Source organism: Numenius arquata, chromosome Z, assembly GCF_964106895.1.
Source record: "Numenius arquata chromosome Z, bNumArq3.hap1.1, whole genome shotgun sequence".
NCBI classification, from domain to species: Eukaryota; Metazoa; Chordata; class Aves; order Charadriiformes; family Scolopacidae; genus Numenius; species Numenius arquata.
Genome location: NC_133616.1, coordinates 15,998,037 through 16,013,122, shown reverse-complemented (window position 1 = coordinate 16,013,122; position 15,086 = coordinate 15,998,037). Strand labels below are relative to the sequence as shown.

The following is a 15,086-nucleotide window of genomic DNA, read 5'->3' as shown; positions in this document are numbered from 1 at the left end:
CAACTTCAGCTTTTGTCCTAGACTTAGACTGAACTAAAGCACAGCATTCAGAGATGCTGCAGGCACAAATAATACTTACAGTACCACACAATGCTTTCAGGGACTAAGTAATATTCACTTTTCCAGTAGTTTAGTGCATTTTTTGCTTTCTTTCAGGGTACTTTTTGCCGCATAGAAGTTAAACTCATTTTTCTGATGATGGTGAAATTCTTTCACTGACAGTTTTTGTGACTTGACTTTCAAGATCTAAACTGTCAAAAGATGAAGCCAGCATTTTGCATTAAAAAACACATTCATTTGCAAACACATTTCTTGAAACATTGAAGCTTAGATTGTATTCTGTTTTTCTCAAAACTGTGCAGGTTTACATATTCCTTCCTTCAATGCTTTATGTTCTCTAGAAGATGCTGATTTTAGTTTTGCATCCATATCAAGGGCATTATTTTCCATAGCTGGAATTCCGTATTTTGTTTCTGACGATGCCTCTTCATTCTGTTCAGCCCCAAATTTATGAATAATAGGTATGATTTCAAAACAGGAAAGTATAAAATACAACTTTGAGTAGCTTTTATTTGTCTTTTTGTTACCTTTGAGGTATACCTTTCTACTAGCATATACCACATGGGTCCCTGTGCCTTTTTGCTATCCTCATTTGCCCCTCTTATTAACCTTTGGCTGTCTGCAAAGTTATTTTTCAGTGAGATTGTATTTACTTGTAAGTAAATATGCCTGATGACACTCCATAAATCCAGCCAGGAGCCTTCACAATCAGCAGTCATTTCCCTTTGGTTACTTTGTTTTGAGGTACGTTGGTCAGATGATTCTTGATCCACTTTACTGATGTGTTATTACTATTCCACAGTACAGATTTTTAAAATGGGATTAACCAGCATGCAGGCATTGAGATCTTCCTGCGAGACCATGTGTTACCATCATTCATGTCAAGTTGAATTATGAGCGAGATGCATCTTTTTTCAGTCACAAGTTTTTGTGGGGTGATAGAAAGATTGACTTTGCTGAAAGCTCATAGCGTAAGGGAACCTTAAGCTGTATTTTATTGTAAAATTTTTCACTTAGCTTTGTGTTTAGGTTTGGCTTAAGTATTTCTTACATGCTGTAACTTTTAGGTTCTTGGATTGGTGGTATTCACCATTATTTCAAAGGCAAGTAATAACTCTGAATTTTGTGTTTTGTATAAGTACCATTGTGATGCTATCCTTTCTGTCCCACAAGAGCTTGATGACACTTGAGGTGTAATGTGTGCATGTGTGTATTTACTTGCACTTATTAGGAACTGAGCTAAGGAATGCTCATTGCAACAACTGCAACCCTTTCTTCTCTGCTGCTCTCATCTGCTAATTTCTAATGGAGAGGAAAATCCCGTGCGTAAAGGAAGAAGAGGGTGAGAATATTTTAAGCACATGCTGTAAATAATGCTGTTTGCTTAGGCAGAAGTTGCTTCTTAAACACTGTCAGTTATTGATAGTTTTACTCCATTAAGCACCACTACTTAATGGCTTTTTGTCTTCCTCCCTTTGGTATTTCTTCAACTAATAAGAGGGTTTCTGGTGAGGGAGAGGAGAAGGAGGTAGCAAATTTGTGAGGAGCACCTGGAAACACAGTGCAGCTGGGAGAAGGTGGCCAAGAGAGCTGGAAGTGAAACGCTGAGGACACAGCCATGGAGTAGGGCAGACAGGCCAGAGCAAACGGGAGTCCATGGCTGCTGGGAGCTACTGGATGGAGCCACATTTCATTTCGTGAGTGAAAGACATGGTATCTGACCTATCTGTCTCTCAGGCTACTGTCAGAAATTGCTGCTAGTAGAGCAGTTTCACTGCATCTACAGAGCAGCAGCACAAGCATGCACTGTCACAGCAGTCCTGGCTCTTGTGACAGTTTAAGTTGTCTCACTTGGGACTTTAAAAGTTGTGGGATTGACTACACGTCTCCCTGCCTGTACTTGCTTTGTTTGTGGTTCCTTTCTACTGGTGACTTTTTGAGACTCTCAGAATAGGAGCATTTTATTGAACAGTTCCTGCTGCCCTTCTGGTGGCTACACCTTACAACAAAGTACTGCTTTATTTTCTACAGCCTTCCTAATGGAAGGTCCATGACTCTGGTTGTCATTGTGACATGTATCAGAGGCTTGGCATAAGTCAAAACAAATCACCAGAACTTCTGGTATGTTCCTCTGTGACACCAAGGCCTCTGTCATCTTAATATGCATTTTTGAACATCACTTAGCCATTAAACAACACTAGTAATGTAACTGCTGGTATGGCTGACATGCTGTACCAGCAGAAAAAAACATTGAACCAGTGGTGAAGGAGCCTTGCAGCTGAAAGTTGATGAATCTGCAAGAGCAAAATGGATTAAATGTGTGACATCACATTTCAGTAGGCAGAGACTTATTTCAGGTGAAAAGTAAAAAACTATGAAGTGTGTCATTAGTGAGAGGGTAGCATACTCAGGAGGACCACAAGGAGGTCTTGAGGTTATGCAGTGAGAAAATTAGGAGGGCCAGAGCCGAACTAGAACTTAATCTGGCTACTGCCGAAGAAGACAATAAAAAATGTTTATTAGCAACAAAAGGAGGGCTAAGGAGAATCTCTATCCTCTGATGGATGTGGGGGTGGGAGAAACATTGTGACAAAGGCTGAGGAAAAGGCTGAGGTACTTAATGTCTTATTTGCCTCAGTTCTTAATAGTAAGACCTGTTGTTCTTGGTGTACCCAACCCGCTGAGTTGGAAGACAGAATGAACCCCCCATAATCCAAAGGGAAATGGTTAGCAACGTGCTGCAACACTTAGACACACACAAGTCTATGGGGCTGGAAGAGATCCACCCAGCAGCACTGAGGGAGCTGTGGAAGTGCTCACCAAGACCCTTTCCATCATTTACCAGCAGTCCTGGCTCACTGGGGAGGTCCCAGTGGAGTGGATGTTAGCAAATGTGATACCCATCTACAGGAAGGGCTGGAAGGAGGATCCAGGTAATTACAGCCTGTCAGTCTGACCTCGGTGCTGGGGAAGGTTGTGGAGCAGATTGTCTCGAGTGCCACCATGCGGCATGTGCAGGACAACCAGGTGATCAGGCCCAGTCAGCATGGGTTTATGAAAGGCAGGTCCTGCTTGACTAACCTGATCTCCTTCTACGACAAAGTGATCTGCTTAGTGGATGAGGGACAGACTGTGGATGTTGCGTACCTGGATGTTAGTGAAGCCTTTGACACTGTTTCCCACAGCATTCTCCTTGAGAAACTGGCTGCTCATGGCTTGGACAGGAGTACTCTTGCTGGGTAAAAAACTGGCTGGATGGCCAGGCCCAGAGAGTGGTGGTGAATGGGGTTAAATCCAGTTGGTGGCCAGTGACAAGTGGTGTTCCCCAGGGCTTGGTTTTGCAACCAGTTCTGTTTAATATCTTTATCAATGATCTGGATGAGGGGATTGAGTGCACCCTCAGTAAGTTTTCAGATGACACCAATTTGGGTGGGAGTGTGGATCTGCTTGAGGGTCGGAAGGCTCTACAGAGGGATTTGGACAGGCTGGATCAAGGGGCTGAGGCCAACTGTATGAGATTCAATAAGGCCAAGTTCTGGGTCCTGCACTTGGGTCACAACAAACCCATGCAGCGCTACAAGCCTGGGGAAGAGTGGATGGAAATCTACCTGGCAAAAAAGGACCTAATGGTGTTGATTGACAGCCAGCTGAATATGGGCCAGCAGTGTGCCCAGGTGCCCAAAAAAGCCAACAGCATCCTGGCCTGTATCAGAAACAGGGTGTCCAGCAGGACAAGGGAAGTGATTGTCCCCCTCTACTCAGCACTGGTGAGGCACACCTCAAATACTGTGTTCAGTTTTGGGCCCCTCACTACAAGAAAGACATTGAGGTGCTGGAGTGTGTCCAAAGAAGAGCAGCAAAGCTGATGAAGGGTCTAGGGAGTAAGTGTTATGAGGCACTGTGGTTGTTCAGTCTGGAGAAAAGGAGGCTGAGGGGAGACCTTATCGCTCTCTACAGCTACCTGAAAGGAGGTTGCAGTGAGGTCAGTGTCGGTCTCTTCTCCCAAGTAACAGGCAACAGGACAAGAGGAAATGGCCTCAAGTGATACCAGGGGAAGTTTAGGTTGGATATTAGGAAAAATTTCTTTACTGAAAGGGTTGTCAGTCATTGGACCAGGCTGCCCAAAGAAGTGCTTGAGTCACTGTCCCTGGAGGTATTTAAAAGACATGTAGATGTGGTGCTGAGGGACATGGTTTAGTGGTGGTTTTGACACCAGTGTTAGGTTAATGGTTGGACTTGATGATCGTCAAGGTCTTTTCCAACCTAAATGATTCTGTGATTCTATGATTCCACGGTTCAGTATTAAGGCTGAGGTACTCAGCATCTTTGCCTTGGACTTTAGTGGCATGGCCTCTTATGGCTTGTGGTAGAATTTTGTGGAGGATGGCTAGTACCCACTGTAGAAGAGGGCTGAGGACTGATTAAGAAAAATGGGCATGTGTAAGTCCACGAGGGCAGACAGGATACATCCAAAGGGCCCCAGAAAGCTGGTGGTGTCCTAAACCACCATGCTCAAAGCCTGGTGGCCAGCAGTTCAGTTAAGAAGTAGCAGCCTCAGGGATGGTACTGGGACTGATAATATTTAATGTCTCTTTTCCCTACAAACAATATAAACCAAATACAATTTTGAGCAAGGAAATTAACTCTAGCTTTGTATATTCTTCTGCTGGAGTATAAAATTTTTGTTTTGATAGCTAAGGTAATGCAATTAGGGGGCTGAGGAAGAGGGTGATGTAATTTGTTCAGGATGATGCAGTTTGGATAAATAAAGCTGGATCGTTCTTGGAAAAAATAAATAAGCAATCCTTGATTTTTAGAAGCAACAGCCTTAATTTTTAATGCTGTGACTTGGAGTAGCCAAACCTAAAGTATTAAAGCCTTAATGATGAAATAAATTGAAAGAAAATGATACAAGAATTTTAAGCTTTATCAAAGATTATCTGAAAGGAAGACATGAGGAAACCCAATTAAAATTTAGTAATAAATCTTTTAATTTACCATCTGTAGAGGCCAGTATAACCTAAAGCGTTAGGAATATGATTTTATATGTTATTGGTAGTTTTCCTACAGGCCTTCAAAGTACATCTTTTGTGCAGTTTGGGGCACTTTGACCACGAGCTGAACTGCATGTTCGGTGGTAAAGACATTTTTAAATGAAAGTAAACTGGCATAGGCCAGCTGAGTATGTGACTGTGGGAGGAATTTTTGGGTTTGGTTTTGTTTTTATTTATTATTTTTGAGAGCAGAGAGCTCCACAGCAAGAGCTTTTCTGACTTGAAGTTACAATTTTTAATGATGGGAGAAAGGACACGTGTCCCTGAATGCCTGAGAGCACTGTAGGTCTTCTCCATGGAGCCCTGTTGCTACAAATTAGCTAAGTTCTGTATGAATAGAAAGTATGCAGGTTAATTATGTTCAATGACTGGGTTTCTCTTACTAGTAATATGAAGTTGACTGATACCTAGGGCATGACTGAGTACGGCTTTTAGAGCAGTAGCTGAACAAAGGAGAAGTACAGGATCTGCAGTTACCTAGAGTCTCCTTGGAAGTCTGCATTTCAATGGGGTATTATTTTAATATGAAGAGATACTATATTTTTGTGGACGCATCTTGGAATGAAGCCTACAGGAGTATATCAGCTTACTGCTTCGCTGCCAACAAACATGTGCCTGGAAGCCCTACAGAGCCCTGGCAGCACGTAATTAACACCATAGGAAGAGTCCTGGAGCCTCAAAGGAGAGAGTATTGTGTTAGCTTTACTTTTTTCACCCTTTTCAGGGATCTTTCTATCCATTTTGTTTGTGTTTATTTATCTTCAGACTGCATGGAAGGAATGTAAGAGCTCACTGTTGGTGTTTTATTCATGCTCTCTTAAATTTTCAGTGTGGGAACTGGCAGCTATGCATTAGGCATCTGTATAATGAGCGCAACTGAAGAAATTCTGCCTGTCTTAAAATTATATGCATATGTCTAAAGACTCCTGATCTGTGGGTTAGTGGTAACAATTATGACTGTAGTATGGAACCGTCACTTTCAAGTAAGACTAGTGTTATGTTGGCAGTAATATTTAATTATTGCATGCTATGCTGTGTGTTTTGGAAACAGTATGCAAAGGTCCCACTACACTGAAATAATGTTCTTTGCTGTAAAGCAAATCCATTTCAATGAACCACGTCACAGACTGTTTTGAGTTGCTCCTAAGTTTCAGTTTCTCAATGTATTCATTTGAATTTCATTAAGTCATTTGAATCTGTTGCCAACAGTTATTTCAAGTCAGTTTTATGGGAGAACAAAAGAATAAAATTTAACCAACTTTCTTTGCATGCATTTTATATAGCCTAAATTTTCTGGTTATGGAAAGTAACAATATACATATTGTTAGTATGCTTATTTGTGTATGCTACATTTTAGGGAAGAGTTATTAATAAATTTTTGCCAAGAAGTATCAGTCACTCAAGAACTTATGTTCCATTCTTTCGAAAATTATATTTAGTTTTTAATTTTTCCTTTCATTATGTATGTGTTAGGAGATGCCTGGCATCCTTAGCATTCTTGGAAATCAGGTCATTTTCTGTATAGCTAAGCCATACAACTATATCTTTATTTTGGACATCCTTTAACATGTATCTTCACCTTCTTGTGCTTGTAGAGTGTGCTCAGCTTTGTTGCATCCAGCCAGTATTAACTCTTTGTTGTGTTGCTGCATTATCAACTCTACTGATTCAAAAATCCCATTAATGATTTCCCAGTGTTTCTTGGTAATGTTTATTTAGTCTTATTCTCAGACTAAAATCTAATTTAGCTGTCATACTTGACAGTATAATTGCAATAATTCTGTAATTGTGCCATATAAGGACGTAAAGTCAGTGGAAAATAGGACAAGGAAGTACATTTCAAAACACTTGAACTTCACCTTTATCCATCTTTTTTGTTACATCCTTCATCCAGTCTTTTGCACTGAAGAAACAAAAAGTGAAATCTGGGAAAGTTGTGCCTTTCATTTTAGAATCAACTGTAAACATACCTTTCCTTTAAACACTGGACTGAACTGTTAGCAATGGGCAAGGGATTGTCATCTACATTTTTGTGTAGTTAGAGTAGATTTATGCATATGTATTTTTTTAATATTACCTTCTGATTGGTATCTTTTTTGTACAAAGCTAAGATCTGTGCTAATGTGCACCCCTCCAAAAAAAAAACCCCAAACCAACACATATCTTGACTGTTCTGTGCACCTTGGAGTACTCACAAGCTTCTGCTGGGATGCCACAAGTGTCCAGAACAACAGGGATGTTTCTGTTTTGGAATTAGTATTAGGCTAAATTATGTTCTCAGGCTCTTTAATGTTACATTTTGACCACTCAAATGATGTTCCAATATGAAGATATCAGATGAGAAAATCTGTACCCTTCTTTCATATTTTCTTAAAGATGCCCCATCACCACAATAACAAAATAATTCTTTTTTTTATAAATAGGCATTATAAGAAATTTCATAATTTTTGTGTGGGTTTATGGCTGTGAAGAAGCAGAAGAGCTGAATATCCTAATTAAAAAAAAATAAAATAAAATTGATCAGGTCCATGAATGTCCACCTCTTGCATCCCAAGATTATTTGGGCTGAGACTTAGTGAGGACTGCTGACGAAGCACTACGGGAAAAGCAGAATTCCTCTCTGCAATGTGGACCTTTTATGGAAACTGCAAAGCTACAAGGAAACTCAGCTGGTTTCTGTCCTCTGCCTAACCCTCTGTATAAATATTACCAACATTGGACCTCCCAGGAAGCATATGGCTAACTCAAAAAGCTTTTCTTGCTTCAAGCTCTTGCTGATGAAGTGGGCGCTATAATAGTGCTTCAAATTACCAGTGCTCTGCCACTGAACTAAATCTTTCCTTCTGGTTTCTTAAGCTAGCAGCACCAGTGTAATTGGGAACTAACGAAAATAATCTTAAATACATAAATGGGGGTGGGTGGGGTGGGCGGGTTAATGAATTGTTTAAAACACTTGAGCTTTGTACAGGTTATTACATTACACTTAAATGCCTTATCAAGTAACCAAGAGTGAACAGGTTTACCTTCTGCAATTTGCCCTGTTCATTCAAAAATAAATAAAAACTAGGATTTTATTGAAGTGAAAGGTATAGTTCCCACTTCAGCGGGTGTCCAGCACTGTAAACTCAATTTAATTTTTTTTCAGAGATTTCACAGCAGAGGTGGCTGTTGCAAATGGTCTTCAGGAGGTGAAAATGTTTATAATAGACAGACTGCAGTTTACATGCAAAGTATTCAAATAAAACAGCCTGACATGTCAAATGCAATTAAATATGCTATTAAAATTAAAAAGAAACAGAAATGGCTTGTTGCTTATAAATGTGCAGTGTTTATAAATCTCAGAACTGTTTTGGTTTGCATGCTTATCCCAGGCAAAAAGGAACAAAAAGTCTTTTGGGAATCACTTTTCAGACTCAAGCATTTTAATTCAAATTTAGGATGCAGCTGTCCCCTATGCCAGTACAGTGTGGAGGAAAGTGCAAGTTGTGAGAGTTTGGTAAATGCACTGAGAGCAATGTAAGGCTCTTATGCTTTGGATATTCCTCAAAATAAAAGCATGTAATTACTTGGCTAGTTAACGCTTAATTGATTTGCTTTACCTGGCACCTTACAGTGATGTTTGCCTAAAGAGGAGGAGCAGATGTAGCAATTTAAAGGCCCCTAAGTCCTTCTTTTCAACTTAACTTGAATTTTCCTGCTTCTGCGTACTACGCAAAGGGATGAAGTCTGTTCTCTCAGTCCTGTATGACAACTTCTCCAGCAGTAGATTTGTGCTGTCCTTCATTGGCGCTTACTTCAGATATTTCCTGGTTGTTGTAGGTCTTTAATAGAGCTAAAAGGCTGGAAAATGAACTAACAGCATGGTCAGGACAGGTATATTGATAGCTAAGTCCTCCATGCAAACACATTCTGAGTTACTGGGGAGATTATCCATCATCTTCAGCTACTCTGCATTATCTTGTCAGTGAGCCTCCAGCAGGCAGGTGAGAGCTCACTGCAGTCTCTGTACGAGCTCTGTATTTCCAGGTAGGATGGAGAATGATCTGAGCAGTGCCAGGAAGTTAAGGACAGAGGTAAATCCTCTGATCCCTTTCAGGTTTATATTTGCAAAGAAATATTTAGTAGTAATGTTAGTTAACATCATTAATATTAAATATTAATCTGACCTGAGAAATTCTAAAGGGGTTGTTTATAAATATAGGAAGATGTGATTTATTCTTCACTGTGCAAACAGTAAGAAAATAGGATATTTTTTTGGAGGGGGAAGGGGTTGTATATTCCATTCATTATGATCAAGAGGCCATAATGATCAGGAGACGAGTAAGTTGCTGGCCTGGCAGCTTAATGAGACAAGAATTTTCCATATGTTTTAGATCATGGGCCCTAAGTACTGATACTAGTAAGGTACTGAATCACATAGGTAATAAAAAGAAGGATAAGAGAAAAGTTTTATGCTAGTAAGTTTTTCAGTCATTTAGCCATATGCTTTTAGGTTTTATGTATAAAACAGCATCCATTGTGTTATTTTCCATAATTTATTTTAATTACAGCTAATAGCCAGTCAAAAGAGAGTAAATACAAGACACTTGAGAGAGAAATTAATTTATTTTAATCTGTAAAACTCCTTGCCTCGTGTTTCCTACTAACCTCCCCTATCATGCAGGTGCCTTGTTGTTCCACGCCCCTTTCTGCCCTCCTCACCAGCTCTTGAGTGGCATATGAGGTTGTTGCCTTGTTTGGTTTTTGGGGTTTAGTGCTTGTTGTCCAAAAATGACTGCTCTGCTCATACTGATAGAACTTTGTACTTACGGTCATTTCCTGTCAGAAGTTTGCCAAGCCTGGACCTCTTACCTTCCAAGATCAGATGTTTTCTGTTTGCCGTGGTGGAAGCAGGCCAGGGTTGAATGCTGTAACATTGTGGAAAATAAAAATAGAGGTATCTGAACACCAAGCTGTAATACAGGTGCAATTCTGACACTCTTGAATGAGTCACAGAGTCAGAAAGCATTGCTTGGTTTGAGGGACAAACAGAAGTGAACACCAATCCACATTTATTTATTTGCCCGTATTCTGAAATGACATCCACAAACATCTGGAATAGAACAAAAAGGTCAGTTTGTGCTGATACAGTGATATGAGCCATGGGTTTCTACACTGGCAGGTAGAGAGTGCTCAGATGTTCTTGTTGCTACATTTCATAAGCAAAGATTTGTTTTCCTTGCCTTGGCAGGATTTAATGACATTTCTATCAACAGAAGAATGAACACTTTGCTTTTCTAGTGTCAGAACCATTGGAACTAAATTCATTGCTCCTCAGTGTCAGGGCTTCCATTAAGCCAATGGTACTACTCAGATTTAAGTTACACCCCAGGGCACCAGCCATGGCAGTAGATCCTTATTCTACTCATCATTCGTTTCCTATTTGCATCGTACAGAGCCTAGAATGAGGCAGCTGCTGTGGCTCTGATGAAGCTCTGCTAGTGTTTGAATACAGTGGTGGTGAAATAGGTAGGCTTTCTCTGCAGGATTTAAATTGTAAAAATGTGACATTTCCATTAAAAATTTAATTTTAGGGCAAGATGGTGAAAGGAATGGGGGGTGCCATGGACCTGGTATCCAGCGCACAGACCAAAGTGGTTGTCACCATGGAGCACTCAGCCAAGGTAAGGCTCTGCTGCTTCTTTCTAAATAAGTGTTTTATGCTGTACCAAAAGAGGAAGAAGGAAAAAAAAAAAAGACATCTTACATTCATTCTTCTACTTCACGAGGATTTGACAGTTTTGCTGTTAGCTATGGAGGGGCAACAGGGGGCGAGGTTAGGAGTTAGTTAGGAGTTCCTTTCCTCTTGTACGTGAATCATTCACCATGGAAAAAAATGAAATATTAACTTGATGTTTAAATGATGCACACAGTTTTTAGTTACTTCATGCAAATTTAATGAGTGGCAATTGCCAGAGCCACAGTAGATGCTACTGCAGAGGTTTTACTCTTCGCCTCAGAATAATTTGAAAAGTGAGGTTCCCCATAGTTAAATAATTGTTATGATGGAAAGATACTTACCTTTGAAGTTGCCAGTCAAATTGGTACTGACAGCTTAATAGAATAGATCTTTTTGGCATGATGAGATGCATGCTGCCTTACATCATTATGTGATAGAAGTTAATCTAGAGACTTCTTTGTGAGGTAAGTTTTATAGATATAAACAGTCATCTCCCACAGAAATTCATAGGAAACTTGTCATTTGAAACTTCTAAAATGGGACTGTGCAAACTGAGAAAAATGTACTGGAGGACAAAAATTTCTATTTTCAAGGAACTATATCAAATGTTTAAAAATGAACTTTTTGTTTAATTTCTTTGTTTCTGTTATTCCAAATTTGTTGTATGTCTGCAATGAGAATTAGTTGCATATTGCTCAAGATAATACCCGTATGAGAATGCATAAGTTGTAGGCATAAGAGATTTGCGTGGTAAGCTATAGTAAATACGTATATATTAAAGCTAAATATATTAATAATTATGTTTTTTAATTGTGATTTGAAGAATGAATTTTCTCATTAAAAAAATATTTTAAAAATTTAACCTTTAAAAAAAATTTGTTGAAAACTATAGTAGTTTCACAGTTCACAATAAGCTGTGATCTCAAGGGGCACATTTTCAGTAACAGAGTTGAGTCTGACCAAATATTTTTCGTGTGCATATATGTAAATAAGTAAATGAAAGTACAAAGCAAATTCATCTATACAGCTCGCATCCCTAGCACAGCCTCCCAAAAACTGTGATATACAATTATCCATTTGCTCAGACACACACTTAGGTATTCATGTGATCTGAAAAAATATTTATGCTAAATTTCTAATTACTGTAGATTTTGGTTAAAGCTCAGAGTCCACACACAGTGTAATTATTCATGCCAGTTTTTCTCTTAAAAATACTATTACCAGTATCTTTTTTCAGTACACTGCTTGGAAGTTGTTTGCTAGTTGGTTTTTTGTCGGTAGGGATTCTGAAACCTGAAAAAGATGGAAACACAGATAGGTTCACTGTTACAAACAGTCCAGGCATAGACTGACTTACTATATTTGGCGTACGTACATGTAACTTGGGCTCTTATGTACATGGGATGCCTGGTGTGCACTTCTAAGAGAGCCAGTTACAGGCTTTCATAAATACTTCTGCTTTTGTGTGAAGGCACTGCAAAACTATACTATGTTTGTTCCTCTTACCTAGCTTCTTTTTGAGGTTTTCATACTTCTTCTTTGTGTTTGTATGAAAGTGAAGATGATGAAATACGGAAATCCAATTTTTTTTTTTTTTAAATATACACAACAAATGTAGCACCCATAAGACCGCTTCTGAAAGTCAGAAGCTTTTTTTTGGTATGACTGCTTCTTACAGCACTGACTTTATATTCACAGCTCTTTAATTCTTTACACCAAAGATTTTCTCACAAACTTATTCCATCTGCATCTCTGCGTCAGAGGAGCAATCTTTCATCCTGCTCAAAGCCCAGTGTGCTACTGAGTGAAAGAAATATCTGCGTGTACTGTGACAGTCTGCTGTCTCTGCTGGGTTTTTCGTATGGGGACATTTTTGTCACCTTATTTTCCAAATAAATAATAAGAAATCTATCATTAGATGCCAAAGCAACAGCAGTCAAGATTTGATGGATGGAAATACAGTGGAAGGCTATGGGATATACACAACACTTTCAATGGACTTGTTCAAAAGTTGCTATAGGTAGTTCTTGCAGTCAGTTTTGTCTGATTTGTGATCTTGTGAAGGATCTTTTAATTCTTTTCAAGTGTTTTTGTGTAATAGTAATGGCTTGTTAGACATTAAAGTTTTCTAAGAATTTAGAAGTGCATTCTCCTTTCAGTACACATGATGCAGTTCTTAAATATAACAATAGGCTGAGTCCTTGCAGTGCAGGCAAAATATAATTTACACTTAATTATGAGGGTGAAACTAGTATCTGTCTTAACACTCAAAAAATACTCAAATAATTTTCCTCTGTTTAAATTCTGATGTGCAATATATTACAAACAAAACTAAATACACTGTGCCTCAAATTATTTCAGTTTTTAATTCCTTAAATTTTTACATGTAATGAAAACCAAAAGATACAGAAGAAAGATGACAGAAGATGAAATGAGTTTTGTAGAAGACTCTTCAGCTTAAGAAACTCTATCGGGGAAAGGCAACATAGAAATACACAAAATATTAAGCATGGAGAAGATCAATGCAAAATGGCATCTTATAAAAGAAGTAGGGGTAGCAAACTGAAATTAGCAACCAGCATGTTTAAAACAACAAGAAACATTTTTCACAGCCAGCTAATGAAGTTGTGGGTGATCAGCAGGAGGATGGAGGAGCTCAGATAATTAAGTCTGTTTGAAGGGGGCTGAACTGTTTTATGAGGTTAAGTTCATCAGTGGCAATTAAGTAGCATTGCCCAGAAGCAGTCTCTAGCTTGGGATGTCTATACATTGCAGCATGCCAGGAGGGCATCTCTGTGGAAGGGGGGCCTCAATTTTTGCTCCATGTGCTTAGGCCACCATGAGACACTTTGCAAATGGACCTTAAGTCTCCTTCTTTGTAATATTTCTTAATGTATTTTTTGCTAAGCTACTTTTTTGTTTATAACCATGAAGAAAAATAATAGAATATAAGGTTGTTGTTTAATCTCTAAACAGTCACTGTGCACCTGTGCCTAATCTGCTAAATACTGCGTAAGAGAAATAAACTTCAAGTTCTTACGCCCATACCATCATTGACATCATTGGCTGGTAATTGTTCCGTGTTATGAAATGAGTTGCTACACCATTCAGAAAAGTAGAATGGAGACTAGTTTTACGTACTTGATCTGGATGTGATTGAACCATGGAGCACTGTATTGAAAACATGTTTCCATCATTGTGAATAGTTTTGATTTTAATGTGTTGTGGAAGATTAAAGATATCTTTGTTCTTCAACAACAGAGTTTTTTACTTAAAGCAGACTGAAACACCTTAAAGTTTTATGTATCTACACAACAATCTTTTCCTTTATCTGAATAAATCCCATGTAAACTCAGAGGGTAAAAATTTATGCAGTTCCGTTTGGATTCCTATTCTGATAGTGCCCTGATGGATGTTTTCAAAAAGTCGCCTTTAATACTAAGCAGTAATACAATAATCTTCAGTTCAAGTGTTAAGAGGCTGGAATGCATCAGTTCTCAGGGTCACAGGAGCCATTCAAGCTGTCACCTCTGCAAGTCCATGCGTTTCAATCTCAATTGGGTACCAAGAAGAGACACTTCATTTCATATGACTGAGAAGTATACCTGATATGCTACTGAAGGTATTACAAATAGCACACATTAATCTTGGCTGTTAGGCAAAGTGCATAGGAAGGTCCTTGAGATGGACAAGATACAAGTAGATCAATTGAAAATAACTCTGTCACAAGTCATTATTTTCATTAAGAGTGAGTGAGTTTCATCAGAGTAGTTGCCTTGATACCAAATGTCGATTTTGCCGGTATAATTAGAATTAGAATGAAGAAATAATTCTTCACAGAAAAAGATAAATTCAGAAGCACATGGATTGCTCATTTTGTTATCACTCAGGAGTCAAACTGTCTGAGAGGTGGTTCCTGAGTTTGTATTAAGCCTTAAGGCAAACTGATGATTGTAAATTTAAAAGGTACTGCATTCAGATGGTTAAATGAGATGTAATACTCTGAGAGTTTTGAAATGTGTAACTGAAAATTGATAATTAGACAAAAAATAAAAGGATGTAATAATGGGAGAAATGTGCACTTAATGCTACCTCTGTAAAACGCTTACAAATACTGACTAAAAATGTAGTGATCCATCTCTTTTATCCATTCAGAGCTCTTGCAGCCTACATTCATTTAGCAGGATCTAATGCCATTTGTGAACTCCTATTAAAAAAATTAAAGAAAAGAAAAAAGGGGGAAAAAAAAAAGA

General features: G+C 38.7%; 1 protein-coding gene across 1 annotated transcript in view; it reads left to right on the top strand.

Annotated features, from left to right (window-relative positions):
* The window catches only part of OXCT1 (3-oxoacid CoA-transferase 1), an 87,258-nt gene that overhangs the window by 59,048 nt on the left and 13,124 nt on the right, over positions 1-15,086 (top strand). Inside the window, exon 14 of the mRNA XM_074166867.1 lies at positions 10,688-10,777. Within this exon, the coding sequence (XP_074022968.1) occupies positions 10,688-10,777 (90 nt within the window). The remainder of the gene's footprint in view (positions 1-10,687; positions 10,778-15,086) is intronic.